General features: G+C 37.5%; 1 protein-coding gene and 1 non-coding gene across 2 annotated transcripts in view; one reads left to right on the top strand and one right to left on the bottom strand.

Annotated features, from left to right (window-relative positions):
- Positions 1-19,771, bottom strand: part of GUCY1A2 (guanylate cyclase 1 soluble subunit alpha 2) — a 297,464-nt gene that overhangs the window by 240,918 nt on the left and 36,775 nt on the right. Inside the window, exon 4 of the mRNA XM_049641286.1 lies at positions 8,504-9,222. Within this exon, the coding sequence (XP_049497243.1) occupies positions 8,504-9,222 (719 nt within the window). The remainder of the gene's footprint in view (positions 1-8,503; positions 9,223-19,771) is intronic.
- On the top strand, positions 16,458-16,577 carry LOC125917803 (small Cajal body-specific RNA 7). Its single transcript, XR_007456301.1, has one exon. It is a non-coding gene; the product is annotated as a small Cajal body-specific RNA 7 (non-coding RNA).

Genomic DNA, 19,771 nt, shown 5'->3' with positions numbered 1-19,771 from the left:
AGAAAGAAAGAAAGAAAGAAAGAAAGAAAGAAAGAAAGAAAGAAAGAGAGAGAGAAAGAAAGAAAGAAAGAAAGAAATGACAAAATCTAAAGACCAATATCTCTCATGAACAAAGATGCAAAAATCCTTAACAAAACATCAGCAAACCAAATTTAGCAACATATAAAAAGGTTTATAACACATAAATATGACCAAGTGGGATTTATCTCAAGATTTTGAGTTCAACATCTGGAAATAATTAGTATCTCATATTAAGAGAAAGGCAAAACCACACGATCATCTCAATAGATAAAAGAAAATAGATGGTACACAATCTAACACCTATTCATGATACAAAGTCTCAACAAACTAGGAATAGAAAGGAATTTCCTCCATCTGTGTTAAGAACATAAATACCCTACAGCTAACATCACATGGAGGGTAAAAGACTGAATGCTTTACTTTTTAAGTTCAGAAAAAGGCAAGGATATCCACTATCACCACTTCTATTCAACACTGTACTGAAGGTTCTAACCAGGGCAAAGGTAGGGAGAGAGAGAGAAAGAAGTAGGGAGGGAGAAATACAGGGAGGGAGATAGACAAAGAAAGACAAATTAAAAAGAAAGAAGGATAACTATCCTAACTCTCAGACTACATGACCTCCTATGTAAAAAATCCTAAATACCCCCCTCCCCCACAAAATAGCATTTTTCCTATTCTGTAATAGTAAACTATTCTAATATGAGTTTAGTAAGACCATAGGACTCAAGATCAATATACAAAAATGATTTGTATTTCTATACAAAAATACCATTTAAAAATATTGTCTTTGTTGTATCAAGAAACAAACAAAATGTTGACAAAAGTTAAAGAAGATCTAAATTAACTGAGAGAGATAACTTCATGGAATGGAAGGCTCAGTATTTTAAGACAGCTCTTCTTTCTAAATAAACCTACAGATTCAGTAAAATCCCTATAAAAATACTAGAAGCTATTTTGGAAATTGACAAGGGTATCCTAAACTTTATGTGGAAATACAAAGGACCAAGAATAGCCAACACAACTTTGAAAAAGAGCAAACTTGGAAGACTTACCCAATTGCAAAACTTATTTTGATCCAGTAATCAAGACACTGTGTTATCACCATACAGTTAGGTATCTTTAAAAAAAAATGAAAAAGAACAGAAAGGCAAGAAAAAATGTACAGTCAATTGATTTTTGACAAAGTTGCAAAGGCAATTCAATGGCGAAAAGATCGTTTTCTCAAAAACAGCAGAGACAACCGGAAATCTACCTGCAAAAAAATAAAAAACAAAAAACAAAAACTTGGGCCCACGTGGCATACACAAAATACACCTCAAAATGAATCACAAATTAAGATTTAAAACCATAAAACATCTAGAAGAAAACAAAGGAGAAAATCTGTGGCCTTCAGTTATATAAAGATTTGTGAGATACCATACTAAAAGCAAGCTTCCTAAAAGAAAATAATGGTACCATCACAGTACCATTGTGCTTCAAAAGACAGTAATTTTTGAAGTCAGTATCTAGAATGTATATATTTTTTTAAATTCAGTAGGAAGACAAACAACACCGATATGGGCAAAACATTTGATTAGACATTTAACCAAAGAAATTATACCAATGGCTAATAAGCACAAGAGAAGATGCTTAACATCACCAGTCATCGGGGAAATGTGAACTAAAACCCAAGATACTACTTTACATCCACCAGGATGGTCATGATCAAAAAGAATGCCAATACCTAGTGTTGGTGAGAACGTGAAGAAGCGTGAAGCCTCATATGTTGGTCAAATGTGAGATAGCATAGCCTCTTTGTTCAACAGCACAGCAATTCTTTAAAAAGTGAAACATAGGGGCGCCTGGGTGGCGCAGTCGGTTAAGCGTCCGACTTCAGCCAGGTCACGATCTCGCGGTCCGTGAGTTCGAGCCCCGCGTCAGGCTCTGGGCTGATGGCTCGGAGCCTGGAGCCTGTTTCCGATTCTGTGTCTCCCTCTCTCTCTGCCCCTCCCCCATTCATGCTCTGTCTCTCTCTGTCCCAAAAATAAATAAAAAATGTTGAAAAAAAAAATTAAAAAAAAAAATAAAATAAAATAAAAAAATAAAAAGTGAAACATATACTTAGTATATGACACAGCAACTCCTCTGCTAGGAATCTACCAAGGAGAACTGGAAATATATCCAACACAATCACTTATATGCAGATGTTCATTGCAACATTATTCAGGACAGCCAAAGTCTGAAATCAGACTTTGTTTCCAGTGTCTATCAACTAGTAAATGGAAAAAAAACCAAAACAAAACAAGAAACACAGTATATATGTGCAATGAAACACTGTACTAAAAATGAACAAATTACTCATACATGCAACAACATGGATAAACCTCAAAAACATTATGCCAAACAAAAAAGACTACATATTTGTATGATTACGTTTTTAAGAAAGGTCAAGAAACGACAAATCTATATAGATGTATGTAGGCCAGTGGTTGCCTGGGATCAGGAGTAGGAGCAAAGATTGATCACAAATGGGCACAGGAAACTTTGTTTGGGGCCGGGGGAGGCAATAAAGTGTTCTAAAATTCTACTGTTGTGATAGTTGCACATACACTAACTAAAAATTACTATGCTGTATACTTATGAAAAATGTTAATATGAATTAAGAGCATCTTTAAAACAGAGGAGGTGGGCAATGAATTCCAAACAGCTCTTCAGCTTTTAATTTAACTGAGACTGAAAGCTACCAGCTAAAACAAAAGGATCAATTAAAGAAAGATTCTGAACAATTTGTAACTCAAAGGGCCAATTCCCCCTCCCCTCCAAGAAGGTACCACTCTAGCAGTCAATGGTATCTCATCTATGGTAGGAGACACCTTTTGTTAGTTCAGGTGCAATCTTTCCTGCTAACAAAAATTAAAACGTGGTAAATGGGCACTTGAGGCATGGAGGTCACTATAATGAATATATAATTCACCAAGTAACAAATACCTTGTCCTCTCTATAGAATACGGTAACTGGACGGTAGCATGGCACTATGCAGACATTTTAACTTTATAGGCATTTAAAGATTGAAAGACCCGGAATGAGCCTCAGCAATACTGGTGTCAGAATCCGAATTTGTCCAACACACTTTAAAAGGCAGTTTATGGTCAGGAAGCAGTTCCAGAGAAAAGACAAACAAACAAACAAAAACAAAAACAAAAAAACCCACAAAAATTAGACATCTCATTTATAACTACAAGAGCAAAGCAAACTCCAGATAGTTGTGACTTGAGTTATGACTATGTTCTATAATGCTAATTTATAGAGAAAGCCCTAATGGCATTTTGTCCATCACTAAAATTATCGTTCAATATTTGAAATTCTCTAGCAGACTGTTTCAGTCTGAAGAGAGAAAAAAAAAAACTCACATTTTCCCACACTAAACTGAACTGAAGTTGAAGTCAAATGATATACTCTTGACAGCCAGGTAAAATTTGTCTTTCAATGGTGTCATTATGGCATAGTAAGATTAATAAATATATTTTCAACTTTTCAATCATCGTGTCAGGAGAAAATGGGCACATGTCTAGGAAAAATAAAGGAGTCTGGAAGCTGATCTGACCACAGAAAATCAGAGGTTAATTCCGTATTCTTTTAAAATTATTTCCTAGCATTTGTTTTGTGGCTTCTAATTAATAAGACAGACCTGGGGTGGGGATGGGGGGAGAATAAGACAGACCTGGGGATATTTCTAGGGATTGAAAAAGAAATGTGTTATTATTGTTCATGCTTTTCCTCAGTTCCAACTCTGAGAACACAAGTGAAAATGAGTAACAATGCCATTGCTCTGTTGTGGGGATGATGTATTTCAAAACCTGGACTCCTTCCACAATATTATTAAAGTTCTTTGAAGCGTTGCTGCTAAGAAAAAAATATCAAAAGAACTCATGTTATTTATTGTTTCTCAAATCCACTGTTATTTCAGGTTGTGCCTAAGCTAATCAGTTGGTTTTATCTTGGAAGCCATTGGCACAGCAGAGCACTATCACATGTGTATATAAAAGATATTAGTAGACCCAGGTAGTAAAAACTTGATTCCAAACTTCAGTGACTCTGAAAAGGAGACTCACGATTTTAAAACAAGAACAGTTTATAAAGAAAAAAGCAGATCCCCAAGTCATATTTTAGGGAGATGTTATACCAGCAGGTTTCATATTTCTTTAAAACTATTAAACCTACTGATGTCCAGTACCTTCTTTTCTAAGGCCATAAGTGAGGAGGAGAACAGATAGGAAGGAGGTTACAAGTGTGTAGAGCAAAAATAATAATCATGGCTTACACTGAAGCTGAAGATAGAAAAATTTTACATGGATTGTCATTTAATCCTTACAAAAAAGTGTTTGAGGTAGGCAGCCTAAGCTGTCAGAGAATTGCTTTAAGTCGGTCCTGATAAGAGGATGACTCTTCATGGTTGAAAAGTCAGATTCCCCTCTGCTTCTCTTTGAAATTGCCTGAATTCATTGAATCAAAGGGATGATAGCAACTTTCATGACCCACTGACTTCCTATAAATTTACACATGTTAAAGATGACTTAATAAGGAGTATAAATACTAATTATTCATCTGGGTTTCTTAATTTCCAGATGAATTAACCTGAGGCTCAGATTACAGGGATTTACTAAAATCACGGGTCTGAGACGCCTCTCGCCCAGGCTACCTCCACTTTCCCACACACTATCACCTTATAATGTGGAGAAGGAAGCCATGGGCCTTTCGTCCAGTTTCTAACAGCCCTCTTTACACACATGGCCCCTCCATACAAAGAGGCTTTGGAATCTATGTCAATACATTAGATTCACAGGACTAGATGTAACGCCCCAAGCTGCACATTGCACCGCAACAAATTTCCTCTAAAACTCACCACAATGCCTCCAAAGACTGATGTGACAAACTTCCAAATTCTCCAAATAGTTAGATTTGAATGACCTAAAGATGCAAGTACAAATTAAGAGATTCATAATTCACCCTTAATTCTCAATGCTGAATCTGTTCTTTTTTAAATAATGAACTAATTCATTCATATTTAATGCCTGACATCTGATAAAGAAACGTGATGAAAAGAAGGTGAGCTTTAAGGAAAGATAAAAACACAGAAATGCCACATGGGCAGAGAAGAAAAGAGAGAGAGGAGACTATGTAAGGCATAGGTGATCACTTAGAAGATGCAGAGGGAGCCAAATAGAGGGACTCAAAGCTGGGTCAATCCACCTGGAAGAGTCCCTCCTGACCTCTAAAGTCTGCTGAATTGAAGCCTGCCACTGATGACTGCATATGATGCCTCTCGGTGACATTCCCCCTTCTGGTCTCATTCACTCATTACTACACAATCACAAGGCAAGTTCTCTGGAACTAGGATGATGGCTTTCTGATCCATTAGTATTTACCAAACTGCTCACAAGCATGTTCTGCCTCTAATCACATGGTTAACCAGTGACTGATAACACAAAATGACAAAGATCCTGTTTAGCAAAAGCATTGCAATTCATTCCGCAAACGATTTACTGTCATTCAGCTACACAATCAGCTCTTGGTTTTCGTTTCTTGGGTATCTGGCGTTTTATTTTGTTTTTTTGGATGGCAGGTATTGAGTGCACAGCCAAAACAGTTAAATCATCATGAAAGCCTTCACCGTTGGACCAAGGAATATCCTAAATTATTTAAAAATAGCACTTTCTTAGGGTGCCTGGGTGGCTCAGTCGGTTGAGCGTCTGACTTCGGCTCAGGTCATGATCTCACAGCTTGTGAGTTAAAGCCCCACATCATGCTCTGTGCTGACAGCTCAGAGCCTGGGGCCTGCTTTGTATTCTGTGTCTCCCTCTCTCACTCTGCCCCTCCCTGGCTCATGGTCTCTCTCTCAAGAATATATAAAACATTAAAAAAAATTTTTAATAAGTAAAAAAGAAATGAAACTAGCACTTTCTTATCAAAGCCCCATAAAAAATTAGAAACTTTAGACAACATGGAGTTATTCATTGATAAGAACAGCTATTATGAGGAAAATAATGAATAATAAGGTCAAATTTATCAAGAGAATCCTAATTTTTAACCTTGGTTTTCTTTCCTCTTTCCATGTGTTAAGAAAATACAAACTTGGGATTTGGAAACATAGTAATTCAAAAACGTTATTCCTCTGGTTAAGACTCCATGACATAATGTTACTGACCACAGTTCCAATTGGGGCCAAGAAGAACTTCCCAAATGACCCCTTCTGGCAAACCCAGGTGAATAAGCAGAACTATAAGCCTAAGGATGAGAGGATTGCTGTCCTATTCTAAGAAAAAATCCTGCCCTATTGCTTTATTTTTAAGCTGTCACTGCCATGTTTAAGTTACAATGGCATCTTCTCAATGAGCACATTTTCCTATTACTGGAATTGGCAGGGGGCCTTGACCTGTGAGTCGTCATTTCATTATGTCTATTCCTCACCATGGTACACAAATGAAATAAATACAAGCCAGATGAAATAAAGGGGGAAAATCTGTAGCAATAACTATGAATTGAATTAATTTTTCTCCAATCTACAAAATATATAAAGCAATTAACATTGGTAATAACATATTCTACTGCAGGCACATTTTCAAAAATATAAACTTCAATTTTAAAGGCCAACACTGCTCACACCCTTCTAGCCAAACACTTCACTTCTGTAAAACAGAACCAACAGTTTTAATATTCTCTAAATTAAAAGGACAGAATAATTTCAAATTTAAATCACCTACAAATACGGACAAAAACATATACTAAACAACTTCGTTCTTTTGCAACAAGCTTCAAGAAGGGGTAGCAATCACTGAACATATAAATACATATAATATATATGTGAAAAATATTATTTAAAACACCATGTGTAATCAAACAGAAATAATAACAATTCATTCAGACTAAAATACCCAAGCATGCCAAGTTGGAATTTTCAAGTTTATCCTTAGAAGCTTTCAAATCACTGAATCTAAATGATGAAAACAGCACTTGTATGAGTTTCCTAAGTCATGGGATCCAGTTATCCTGAATAAACGGGCATCGTTCCCTATTTCCCAAGTGTTTTGCTTAAAATGTTTCCATTGAATTTCAAAATTATAAAAAGCAGTTCTAAAACGAATGCTACAGAAAATCCTCAAAAATGTCTTTGGCTCTGCTTTCAGGGGGCTAGTCTCTCATTTATTTATCATGGCAGGCATGTCAGAATACGTGAGTACTCATTCACTGAATTTTTAATTGTCTCTACAACTCATCTTTCCTTTAGCCCACAGGAGCCTGTTCATTTCCAAAAGTCAACAGCTTTCCCTAAAATGTTTGTGAACAAGCTGAATCACCTAGAAGAAGTTCACTTTTTTTTTAAATTTTTTAACATTCTATTTATTTTTGAGAGAGAGAGAGAGACAGAGCATGAGCAGGGGAGGGCAAAGAGTGAGGGGGGACACAGAATCTGAAGCAGGCTCAGACTCTGAGCTGTCAGCACAGAGCCCAATGCAGGTCTTGAACCCAAGGACTGCGAGATCATGACCTGAGCCGAAGTCAGATGCTTAACTGACTGAGCCACCCAGGCGCCCCATACTTTCCTTGTCACAAAATACCAAAAAGCTCTACTGGAAGTTGATACACACAAAGGTCCACTGCAGAAGAATATCATTTATATCATTTATTTTTGTGTTTAAAACAATAATGACTAACTTTTCTTCACACTCCTATTTTAATGTTGACTTCCTCTAAAAAAAAAAAAAAAAAAGCTTTACCCGAGGGCACATATTTGTGTCAACTATTTAAGATTCTTCTTTTATCTTTTCATTTCTTAATAACCCAGATTTTCCAAACAGGGATTCCAAGAAATTAATAACAATTCCTAGTGTTGATGCTGTTCTCCAAGCAGTGAGCCTGTTCTAAAGGAATGAGTCCCTGTGTCAATGCTACAATCTATTGAGAAAAGCACTCTTGAGGTAGCCACTTAATTTCCAACTCTTAGAAAATCCATTATTCTGCACACTGAGACAAAAATAGGATGCAACAAAAACGTTCCTAATTTATGACATTTAGAACAGAGCATATTCAAAGTGGAGCTAGCTTTCCACCCATAGTTATTTAAGGAGAAGGTGAGCAGGCCCCACACTGTTGGAATCCATCTTTCCATTTCTCTCCTGTTTGCCTTCAGTTGGTAGAAATATTCATGGGTTTACAGGATCAGGTTCTTGGTGAGTCCTATCATTTTTGTAATTACTGTGGCTGGTATTAATAAGTGTCTTCTTTTTATATGCTGAAATAAATTAATGAAAGAGGCAGACACTATGCAAAATGGCTGGGAATAAGGCCAAATCCTTTTCCATACATCCAGGGACCAGTAATTTTCTAAATGGCACTTTAAGCTCTCTCGCCTAAATAATTACAAGTACCGCCGGCATGTAATTTACAGAAATAATTATGCACTCTTCCAGTCCCCATCACCCATCTCGAGCCCATGGCCACTCACCTTGTCTTTATTTTCAGTGCCGGAAGCCTCAGGCTTGGTCCTGATCACAAACGGGGTGGACAGTCGCAACAGGACCCTCTCAAAGGCGGCACTGACCTTTGGAGAAACGATCTCGAAGCAGTCCTCAAACCTGAGCACTTTGTGGGTGTCGCAACGCAGCTGCTTCCGCAGGCCTTCCCCCAGCTGCAGGACGGACATGTGGGCGTCGAACATCAAGTGGAAAGGGAAGGCCCTGCAGAAGGTGCTGATGCTGATTCTGAGGTCGGCAGGGACTCGGGAGGCTCCCCGGGGAAGGTTCTTCACGGCATCAGTATTGTCACATTCTTTGATGAGGAAGGTAAGACAGCTACAGTTGCCTGGGTTCGAACCATCGGAGCACAGTTTCTCATTGGCCACCTGCTCCACGCTGACGTCCAGCCGGTAGATCTTCTCTCCCGCAGCCTTGATCATGCCCAGCATCGCGAAGCCCACAACGTGGTGAGGACGGAAGTAGTGAAGCAGAAGGGCGCCCTCGGGGAGCTCCTTGCACAGGAACGATGGGGACTCCAGCGTGGCCTGTTTCCCAAAGGAAGTTCTGATGTGTTCCAACAGAGCATCAAAGCCATTAAAAAAGTCCTGCAAAGTGCCACCTACGGCTCGAAGGACTCTCTCATTCTCATCAAAGCATATATTAAAGAACTCCTCACCAAATCTTTCTTGAAGTTCCTCGAACTTCAAACCTAGAGGTAAATGGGAAGCAGATGTTAGTCAAGTGCGATAAAATAATCGAATTTATAGCTTTTTTTTGAATGCTCATCAAATGAGATAACTAGGCAGTGAAGCTGGAGAGGTGTTTCCCTTGGGCCCACAGATTCCCAGAGAGATTAATTCATTTTGAATTAGAGAAAGAAAATTTCAATCCATCTTCTGGGGGCTTCTAAGATGTTGATGGGCATAAGCTTCCTTTATGTTTGTTTGCTTTTGTTTTTAAGTAGACTTTATTTTTTAGACCAGTTTGAGATTCACAGCAAAAGTGAGCACAAAGTATAGATATTTTCCATAGAACCCTCTTTCCACAAACGCACAACCTCCCCACCCCACCCCACCCCACACATACAATCAGTCACGCACTACAGTGGTGCATCTGTTACAATCAATGAACTATAATGACACAACACCATCACTCAGTCGGTAGTTTACAGTAGGGTTCACTCTTGGTGTTGTATGTCTTTGGGCTTGGACAAATGTGTAGGGATATGTGTCCACCATTACAGCATCACACAGACTAGTTTTTCTGCTCTAGAAATCCTCTGTGCTCTGCCTGTTCATGCCTCCCCCCTTACCTCAACCCCCTGTAGCACAAACTTTCTAAATGCTGCTAATTTAGCTGCAACAGTTTGTTTTCCATTTGCTATAATTATCACAAACAAGATCTTTTTCTTAATGGTTTCCCTCATCGGTAAAGAAACTTTTCAGAAGCAGCTATCAGCTTGTTTCTCTGTCGTGCCCATCCACTATTACTATTTGACTTACCAAAATTCTTATGTTAAGTGGGAAATGTCAACCAGAGAGGGAATTTATGGTACTTGAGCAGAGAAAGGTAATGGATTATCTAGTGTGAACAGAAGGAATGAAGTGAGACACTAGGGAGAGAGGGACAAAACAAGAAACTAAAAATGGCAGAAGGGTGGATGGATTTGCATTCTTTCACCCACAAAACTGAGAGTAACCAAGAGTCTGTAATCTCAAAAGAAACAGTTAAAAGTCTTTGTCTTCCCAGTTCACATTCACTCCCACCTGCCATGGCGAGAGGAACTCTATCTTATAATAATGGAGGTATAATGAATGGTAAACACACACACACACACACACACACACACACACACACACACAATGCAATGCACTATGTAGAAATTAGAACCAGTCACATGTGATCTAGTTAGATCCATCCTTAAGGATGATCTGAGGGAAAATATGGAGGGAATTTACGGTCCATAGAGGAAGGATACAACACCCATGTATGATTGAGGGTGTAGACTAAAGGAAACTTCTATACAGAGTCAGTCTGTTGCTTCTCCTTTGACTTTGGCTGAAATCAACACATTTTAAGTTCATATATTCATATTTTCTTGCCTCGTCTACTCCATCTTGCAAGGAGGTCCTGAAGATAAGGCCAGACTGGGAAAAAAACAGAAGGTCACTCTGCCAGTGTCCTATTCAAGGGCAGAGCCATCTGGGCTGTCTATGGCTCGCTTTGCTATCTATTCCTACATTTATTATTCCCTAAGGGTTCTCCCCATGCAGAAATCAGGGAATAAAGCAGAGTCAACACTACTATTTGAAAAACACAGTCAAAAGACACCAAATATTTTTTGAGAGAGTATTAGAGAGTATAAACTTTGTGACAGCCAAGTGAAGTAGTCAGTTGGACAAAAAAAGTGAAATGAATGTGAAAATCAACGTGAAATGAAAAAAAAAGTAGAAAACCTAAGAGAAAAAGAGTCCTTTTATTAAGAAGAATTTCATATTAATTTTACTTTCACAGGTTTGACATTCAAGTCAAGCTGACAAAGTCACCTATCAAGATAAAAACATGAGCGCACATCTTACATGGTCATGGTACAAGATTGCCCTTCAACGTAGGCTGCAGTCACGAACAGTAAGACCAGCTCAACTGATGATAATAGCATTTATCTGTCCAGTTCTCCAGCGTGGAAGAAAAAAAGGTGGACGACACTCACTGCAATTTGGCTCCTGTCCCAATGGCTCCACTGAAACTACTCTTCCAATTGCTTAAAGCAATACATACTGCTTCATCCCTACCTTAGTTAACCTGGTTTGTTGTTTTTCTTTTAATTTGACTGTATCATCATCTTACTCTCCTAAATCTCCCTTCTCTTGGCTTCTAAAAATATACTGTTGGTTTGATTATTGACAGTCTGAAGACTCATTCCCTAAAATGTCTTCCTACACCAAATCTCTGTATCACCATCGATACATAACTAAAAAGTCCTAATACAAATTAAATGTATATCCATTCAAATGTATATCCCTTCTTGGTTGCTATCAAATTTTTCAATTACAACATTCTAATTAAAATTAAATTCAAAATAAATAAAAATTCCTATAAGCTGATTATACTCCCTGAACAACAAAATTCGATGGGTCACTAAAACATCCCATGAATTGCTTCTGTATTTTGAAGAGTTCTATCTTAAAAGGACTCAGAGTCTTTATGCGCAAAAAAGAAAAAAAAAATTTCTTCTAACTTGCTTTTTTTTTTATAACATTGAAAACGCCCTCAGAGTTATTAAGAACAGAGATTAAACATAATAGTAAGCTTATGTTCTCTTTTCATTGCCAGAATCCCAAAAAATCATCCAGAAAATAACAAGTAAATTCACCAGGAGCACAAAATAAAAACTACTCCGTGAGTACAGCATTCTATCTGCTAGGAATCCCTGCTATCTTACAAAGCACTTCTCTACCTGAGGGTACAAGGGCTGTTAATTCTGAAATAAAGACACCGAGGCCTGCCCGGATACCAGAGTCACTTGTACCAACAAAGAAAAGCTAGAATATTTCTACTATCACACCCAAATACTATACATGGTAATTCTATAAAATCACAGTACTCAATTAACTAATTAAGATTTTGGGGGCACCTGGGTAGCGCAGTCAGTTAAGTGTTCAACTCCTGATTCTGGTTCAGGTAATGGTCTTATGGTTTGTGGGCTCCAGTCCCACATCAGGCTCTGTGATGGCAGCACAGAGCCTGCTTAGGATTCTCTCTCTCTCATTCTCACTGTCTCTCTCTGCCCCTCCCCTCCATGTCAATCTGTCTGTCTCTCTCTAAATAAACATTAAAAAAAAAGACTTTTGTTTTCACAATTATTAAACTTTACAGGATCATAAAAGAAGTTCTTCAAGTTGGAAAAATGTAAAACTAGGGAAAGATCACTGTAACTTTTACAAATAGTTCCATTTTAAACCTTATCTCAAAATTCAGAAAGCGCAGAGAAAGTAGTTCAGCTGAGACAAGTGGTACAGTTCTCACTTCCAATATCCCACTTACGAGGATGCAAACCCCCTACTTACAGCAAATCACATAAAACATACAGACCATGCTCATGTGTTCATGTCAGAAGATGCTATGACAGCTTGACCTTTGGGTCTATAAGAATATGTTCCTCTAGAGGCAAAACTTACAATAAATGTGCTTTTATTAACAAGTTAAAATTTTAAATTACTGTTGGGCCACCTGAGTGGCTTAGGTGGTTAAGCGTCCGACTTCGGCTCAGGTCACAATCTCCCGGTTTGTGACTTTAAGGCCCACATTAGGGCTCTCTGCTGTCAGCATGGAGCTTGCCTCAGATCCTCTGTCTCCCTCTCTCGCTGGCCCTCCCCCTCCTTCCCTTCCTCTCTCTCCCTCTCTCAAAAATAAACATATAAAAAATAAAAAATTAAGTAAAAATTTAAAAAGTATCTAAAACCACAGTCGTGCCACATTTAAGGGTACCTAGACACCTAGACACATTCTTTTCTGATATGAGCCTCTAGGGATAATTAAGTCACAGTGTGATTAGGCTGTGACAGAGGCAAACGGGAATACTTATGGACAATGGAGAAAAGAATGTGTGACCCCCTCCTCCACAGGTTTTCCTGTTTGCCTCTGTTAGAGGCATGGGTTTGAGCCCCATGCCTCTGATAGCGTCTGAAGAAGAACTTGAATAAAAGTGGGTGTTCAAAAACCCAACAAGGAAGGCACAGTCACGCTGACAGATGGACAGCAATGGAATACAGAGAATGAATACAGTGATGAACCAGAGAAGTGGGAGAGCCCAGCCTGGTCAGGGATGGGCAAACGGTAAGTGGATAGCATCCGGGCATTGGAATGAGGGGGTGAGCTGTTAACTGATGGGCAACACCGAGCCTGGACTTTTGAGCACCAAGACCAGAGTCAAAGGCACCAGCCAGAGAGATGCTATAATGTCTTTAAAAGCCTACATTGACTGAACTAGAGAGGTCCCAGTGAGAAGAATATTAAGCAATGTGCCAAATATTTTCATAGATCACTTTACACTTTAAAAAATTCTTATCAAGTAGATATTTTTAATTGTCTTCATTTTACAGGTGAAAAATGTTAAGACATTTGCCCAAGTTCACACAACTATACGTAGCAAAGGTAGGTCTCAAGGTGAAGTCTGTCTGATACCACATCTTGTGAAATAAACACAGAGGAAAACATCTGTGCGAGGGAAGAAATGCATGTCTTGCCCACTGTTATTTAATCAATACCTAGCATTTTGCCTGTCATTTAGAAGATGCTTAATACGTATTAGCTGGATGGTCAATGAATTAATGTATCACTGAAGTCAACAGAAAGCAGTTATAAGGAGCAGTCAACAGCTATCAAATGTCACAGTGAAGTCAAGTAAAAGAAAGACAAAAAACTGTAAAATGGATTGGTCAGCACTTTGGGGACCTTTGACAGCAATTTTAGTGGAGGAGTGGGGCAGACTACTGGGTGTAAGGGGTTAAGGAGTGTGTGACAAGTAAAGTAAAACAAAAAGTTTTCAGCTGAATTAATATTATTGGAGAGCTAAAATTACTTCCTTTATAAAACTGTAACAAATATGACCACTATACTTGGAAAAGGAAATATTACCTTCATTGAGAACCAAGTAATTAGAGAGAGATAGCACCAAATACACAGCATTGTACATTTGGGGTCCTGGGTCCTCTAGGGGAAGATGTATCAATAAAAGAGTACAATTAGTGTTTTTTTAGATCCAGAGACCATCCTTGTCACCCAGGAAGGGCACGGGTCTCCACTAACACAGGAAAACACCAAAGCAGCAAATGTATCCTTATGTGGACCAAATATCAACTGAGGAGGTGAATACGTACCAGCTACTCACTTCTGTGAGCTGCAGATGCCCCATAATTATCTTTTAATTATTTAGGCTCCATCAAATTTGCATCTAAGTAATGTCCCTCAGGGCACCTGGGTGGCTCAGTGGGTTGAGCGGCCGACTTCGGCTCAGGTCATGATCTCGTGGTCCATGAGTTCAAGCCCCGCGTCGGGCTCCGTGCTGATGGCTCAGAGCCTGGAGCCTGTTTCAGATTCTGTGTCTCCCTCTCTCTGACCCTCCCCCATTCATGCTCTGTCTCTCTCTGTCTCAAAAATAAATAAGCATTAAAAATTTTTTTTTTAATTTTAAGTAATGTCCCTCAAGCACAACTATATCTCCAGTCCAAACCGTAAAGAGATTCCAATATTTTAAGGAGATAATCATCCTCTTGGAGAAACCATTTTTTCAGCTTTCCTTCCTCCACTATAACTGACATATAATATTGTATAACTTTAAGGTGTACAAAGTGTTCTTTTGATACATTTATATATTGCAAAATGATTACCCTCATATTGTTAGCTAACACTTTCATTATGCCACATAATTACTTTTTTTGTTTGTTTTTGGTAGTGAGAACATTTAAGATCTACTCTCTGAACATGCAAGCATATAATACATCATTGTTAACAATGCTCACAAAGCTGTGCAATAGATCCCAACAACATATTCATCTTCTAACTGGAAGTTTGTACCCTTTGACTAACATCTCCCCAATCCCCCACCTCCCAGACCCTGGGAATCGCCATTCTGTGAATTTGGCATTTTTTAGATTCCACATAGAAGTGACAGCATATAGTATTTGTCCAGAAACAATACTTTTATCTAGGAAGACCCTAAGGTTTTTGTGAGCTAGTTTGAAAGCCAGATGACACTTTAATAAAAATTTATTCTAGTGTCTTGCCAATCTATAAAGAAATGACTGAAGTTGGTCTCAGCCTCCCAGGGAGACTTACCAGTAAATACTATATGCATATGTCTAAATAATAACAAAGGAGAAAGGCTCAAAAGAAATGCCACTGGGAGTGGAAGGTATTATGCTGAGGGAAATAAATCAGTCAGAGAATGACAGATATCATAGGTTTTCACTCGTATGTGGATCTTGAGAAATTGAACAGAAGACCATGGGGGAAGGGAAGGGGAAAAAATAGATAGAGAGAGGGAGAGAGGCAAACCACAAGAGACTATTAAATACAGAGAACAAACTAAGGGTGGATGGGGCGCAGGAGAGAGGGGGAAATGGGTGACGGGCATTGAGGAGGGCACTTGTTGGGAAGAACACTGGTGCTGTATGGAAGCCAAGTTGACAATAAATTATATTCATGAGAAAAAAAAAAGAAATGCCATTGCCTGAATTGTAATTTTAAAGAAAACTGTTTTCAATCTGATCTATCAATGCGGTTTCATTTGAATCTCTGTTGGGGTGATATAAAACCTCTGTAGTTTCCGGATATTCTGGAGTTAAGTAAGTAACAGTATAGGTATAATAGTGAAAAGAAAGATCCTTATCAATCTTGGCCTTAATCTGTGAAGAGTTAAACAATGAGTTTCTACTATTTTAGAAGCAAATCATTCTCCTTTTACTGCATTTGTGGCACCTCTGCCCCTCTCCAAAAGGAACACAACTATGTCATATATTTACTTTTAAATATAGGTGAACCAAAATTAATTGTTTCAAATTTTATGATACACTTAAAGAAAACAGAGCATACAGTCAGATTCTTAAAAAAATATATAGGGTTTTAACACCTTTGAGCTAACAAAGAATTCGCTAACAACAGGGAACTCTCTAATATATCTAAGATTAATTACTGAATATCCAAAGGAGTAGGTATTATCAAAGGCAAATTAAGTGCTTCAGGGACATTTGTGATGGTTAAGTTTAAAGTTTTTAAATTGGAGAATATGCTAAGATATACTTTAAAATATGCATAGGATATAAATTTTAATAGTGAGAAATATGGCATAATAGAGGTGAAGCCAGACTCTATAATCTGGGCTACATTTACAGTCTGGGATACATTTTTCACCAAGAAACTACGCCTAAAAAGCAGCGCATCCTATGGAAATGATGAAATAGAGATAACTGGGTGTCAAATGTTGTATGATTGGAAATTTTTAATATGTAAGTTAAGAGATTAATCTAAGTTTTAAAAAAAGAGCATCATAAAATTACACTCCAATATTATCAGTTGTTTCTCTTCCCTTTCAAACAGCAAAGCCTATCTGTGTGCCTTTCTTATAAAATACCAGATATCCCCTTGTATTATATATATTTGTCTGGATTCCTCTGTTGACTATAAAACAGATTTAATAGCACAATTCATGAAAAGTACGACCTCTAAAAACAGTGTGATCTAGAATGAGAAGAAAAAACCAATGGAGGAAGAAATATAAACCCAAAATAGAATTTCCCCCTGAGCTGTAGAAAATCCTGCATCTTTAGATGGAAAGGCACAAGTTCCAGCCAGATTTAATAAGGGCACACGCGCACGCACACAAACACACACACACACTAACACACGGGATAATGGGATACAGGATAATGACAGATTATCTGCAAATTAATAAGTGTTAAATAAAAATTCATGAAATAAGGGCAAAGAGAAACTATTGACTCCTCCAAGATGTATTTTATCCATAATCTGGAGCTAAGCAATCGGAGTAAAATCCAGGAGTTGGGAGGTTGGGAACGAAGGCATTATCAGCATTCTAAAAGTCTCTTCTCAATGGAATCAGGGTGAGGAGAGACAAAATACAGTCTTAGTAGGAAAACAGGTAATAATTTGTTTTAAGACCATGAGACAAACGTGGGTCTAATTTGAGTAACAGCAAATGAAGGTAATCAGTTATGGGCAAGCACAGTAGAACTTTCAAATTATGAAGGTAAAAACATATGTTTATATTTAAGTTTATTTGCAGAGAGAGAAAGAGTAAGCATGCACACCAGCAGGGGAGAAGCAGGGAGATGGAGAGGGAGAGGAAGAGGGAGAGACAGAATCCCAAGCAGGCTCTGAGCTGTAAGCACAGAGCCCCACGTGGGGCTCATACTCACTAACTGTGAGATCATGACCTGAGCCAAAATCGAGTCAGACACTCAAACAACTGAGCCACCCACACACCCCTGCACATATGTTGATTCAACTTCATCAATACAGAAAATGATAAGGAAAGAGGTTGGAAAATAATCAGAAATCAGGACAGAAGAAAGAAAATCAAGTAAATTATGCATTTCTGTAAGTATAAGCAAAACCTCCCGTCAAATGGCAGGAACTCTCTTTTCATCCACAAGAGGGGCACTTATAAAAAGTGATTTAAAAATAAATCAGTAGGCAACGACTTCCAGAAAACTACAAGAAAAATAAGCAAGGAGCAGGATTAATATCAAGCCAGGCAGAATTTAAGCTAAAAATGTAAATCAGGATAAAGAGGGACATTATATAACAAAACCACAAAATATAAAGAAGACTTAAACCAATCAACATTGCCGTTAAACACACAAAGTAAAAACCATTAGGAACTGATTGCTAATGGATACATTTTTTTTTTTATGTAGTGATGTTTTAAAATTGATTTAGTGATGGTTGTACAACTTTGGGTATACTAAAAACCCTGAAGAATACACTTTAAATGGGTACGTTTAAATTATAAGGTATGTGAATTATATTTCAATAAAGCTCATATATTTAAAAATTAAGAATGAAGGAATCCTATACAATTCTCCTGGGAAACTTTAATATAGATCTCTCAGGATCATATGCATCTAACAGAAAAGCAAAATCATAGAGAAATTAAATAACATATACAACATAACAATAAATGAACTTAATAAAAATAAAATTATAGTGGGAAACTTTTTTTTTTTTTTAACGTTTTTTATTTATTTTTGGGACAGAGAGAGACAGAGCATGAACGGGGGAGGGGCAGAGAGAGAGGGAGACACAGAATCGGAAACAGGCTCCAGGCTCCGAGCCATCAGCCCAGAGCCTGACGCGGGGCTCGAACTCACGGACCGCGAGATCGTGACCCGGCTGAAGTCGGACGCTTAACCGACTGCGCCACCCAGGCGCCCCTATAGTGGGAAACTTTAATGTGCCTTTTTCAGAATCAAAAAGATCAAAGATTAAAAAAGCAAAGTCAATGATTAATTAAATACATATCAGCAATAAAAAATAAAAACTGATCAAAAAGTAAGGTCAATGGAAAAATGAAATTAAAATAACACAAGCAAAGTCCAAACACATATATGCATAAGTATACACACACATACACACACACACACACACATATATGCATGTGCTTTCATATATGTGTTTGCATACATAGGAAGAATTATAAAAATTCCTCAAATACTTGGTCAGAAAATTCCCGTAATATATTTTTAAGTAAAGATTTTGCAGATGACATTTTATAATAGTAATAAAAATAATAAATATTTGTAAATAACAAAAAGATAACCCAAAGTCCTATCTATTTAGAAGGTGAGCAATACTCTGTTGAATTAAAGAGACAATCAAAATTAGAATTATAACTTGTAGAAAGCAATGAAAAGAAGACTACTTGATACAAATCCTGAGGCACAGCAAAAACTGTACTCAAAAACGTAATCAATGTTTCCAGCAAAAAGTAAGCAAATAAAAACTGTGAAATTAAGAAAACTGTGTTGAGGTTTTTTTTTAATTTTTTTAAGTTTATTTTTGAGATAGAAAGAGCATGAGCAGGGGAGGGGCAGAGAGAGAAGGAGACACAGAATTCAAAGCAGCTCCAGGCTCTGAGCTGTCAGCACAGAGCCCAACACAGCACTTGAACTCACGAACCGTGAGATCATGACCTGGACCAGAGTTCACCGCTTAACCCACTGAGCCAATCGGGTGCTCCAAGGTTTTAAAAACTTAATAGGTAAAAGCTGAAACTAAAAGAAAAATATACTAAATTAGGAATGAGAAAGAAGACATAGACACATATTAAGAAGAAATAGAGGAATCAAAAAAAATTGCAATGTTTGCCACATACAATTGCATGTGTAAATGTAATGTTAAATAGATAATTTTATGGCAAAATAGAAATGATCAAAATTCACCAAGAAATGGGCAATGTGAGTTCTGACTAGTCATTAAAATAAATAATTCCAGTTATTTAAATATTTCCAGGCCACAGAAAAAAATATTAAAATCACCCAATTATTTTTATTAAGACCACACAACTGTAATACCAAAACTTGACATAGTATAGTAAATTTCTCTTTTGAATTTCTCTTATGAATATTTACTAGAATAGTAGCAAAATGAATCTATAAATTTGTAGAATAATACATTCTGACCAAATAGTATTTATATCAGAAATAAAAACATAGATCAATGGCAGAAAATCTATCAAC

The sequence above is a fragment of the Panthera uncia genome, chromosome D1, assembly GCF_023721935.1.
Source record: "Panthera uncia isolate 11264 chromosome D1, Puncia_PCG_1.0, whole genome shotgun sequence".
Lineage (NCBI taxonomy): Eukaryota > Metazoa > Chordata > Mammalia > Carnivora > Felidae > Panthera > Panthera uncia.
Note: the sequence above shows the minus strand (reverse complement) of the source record. Positions and strands in the feature narration are given on the sequence as shown.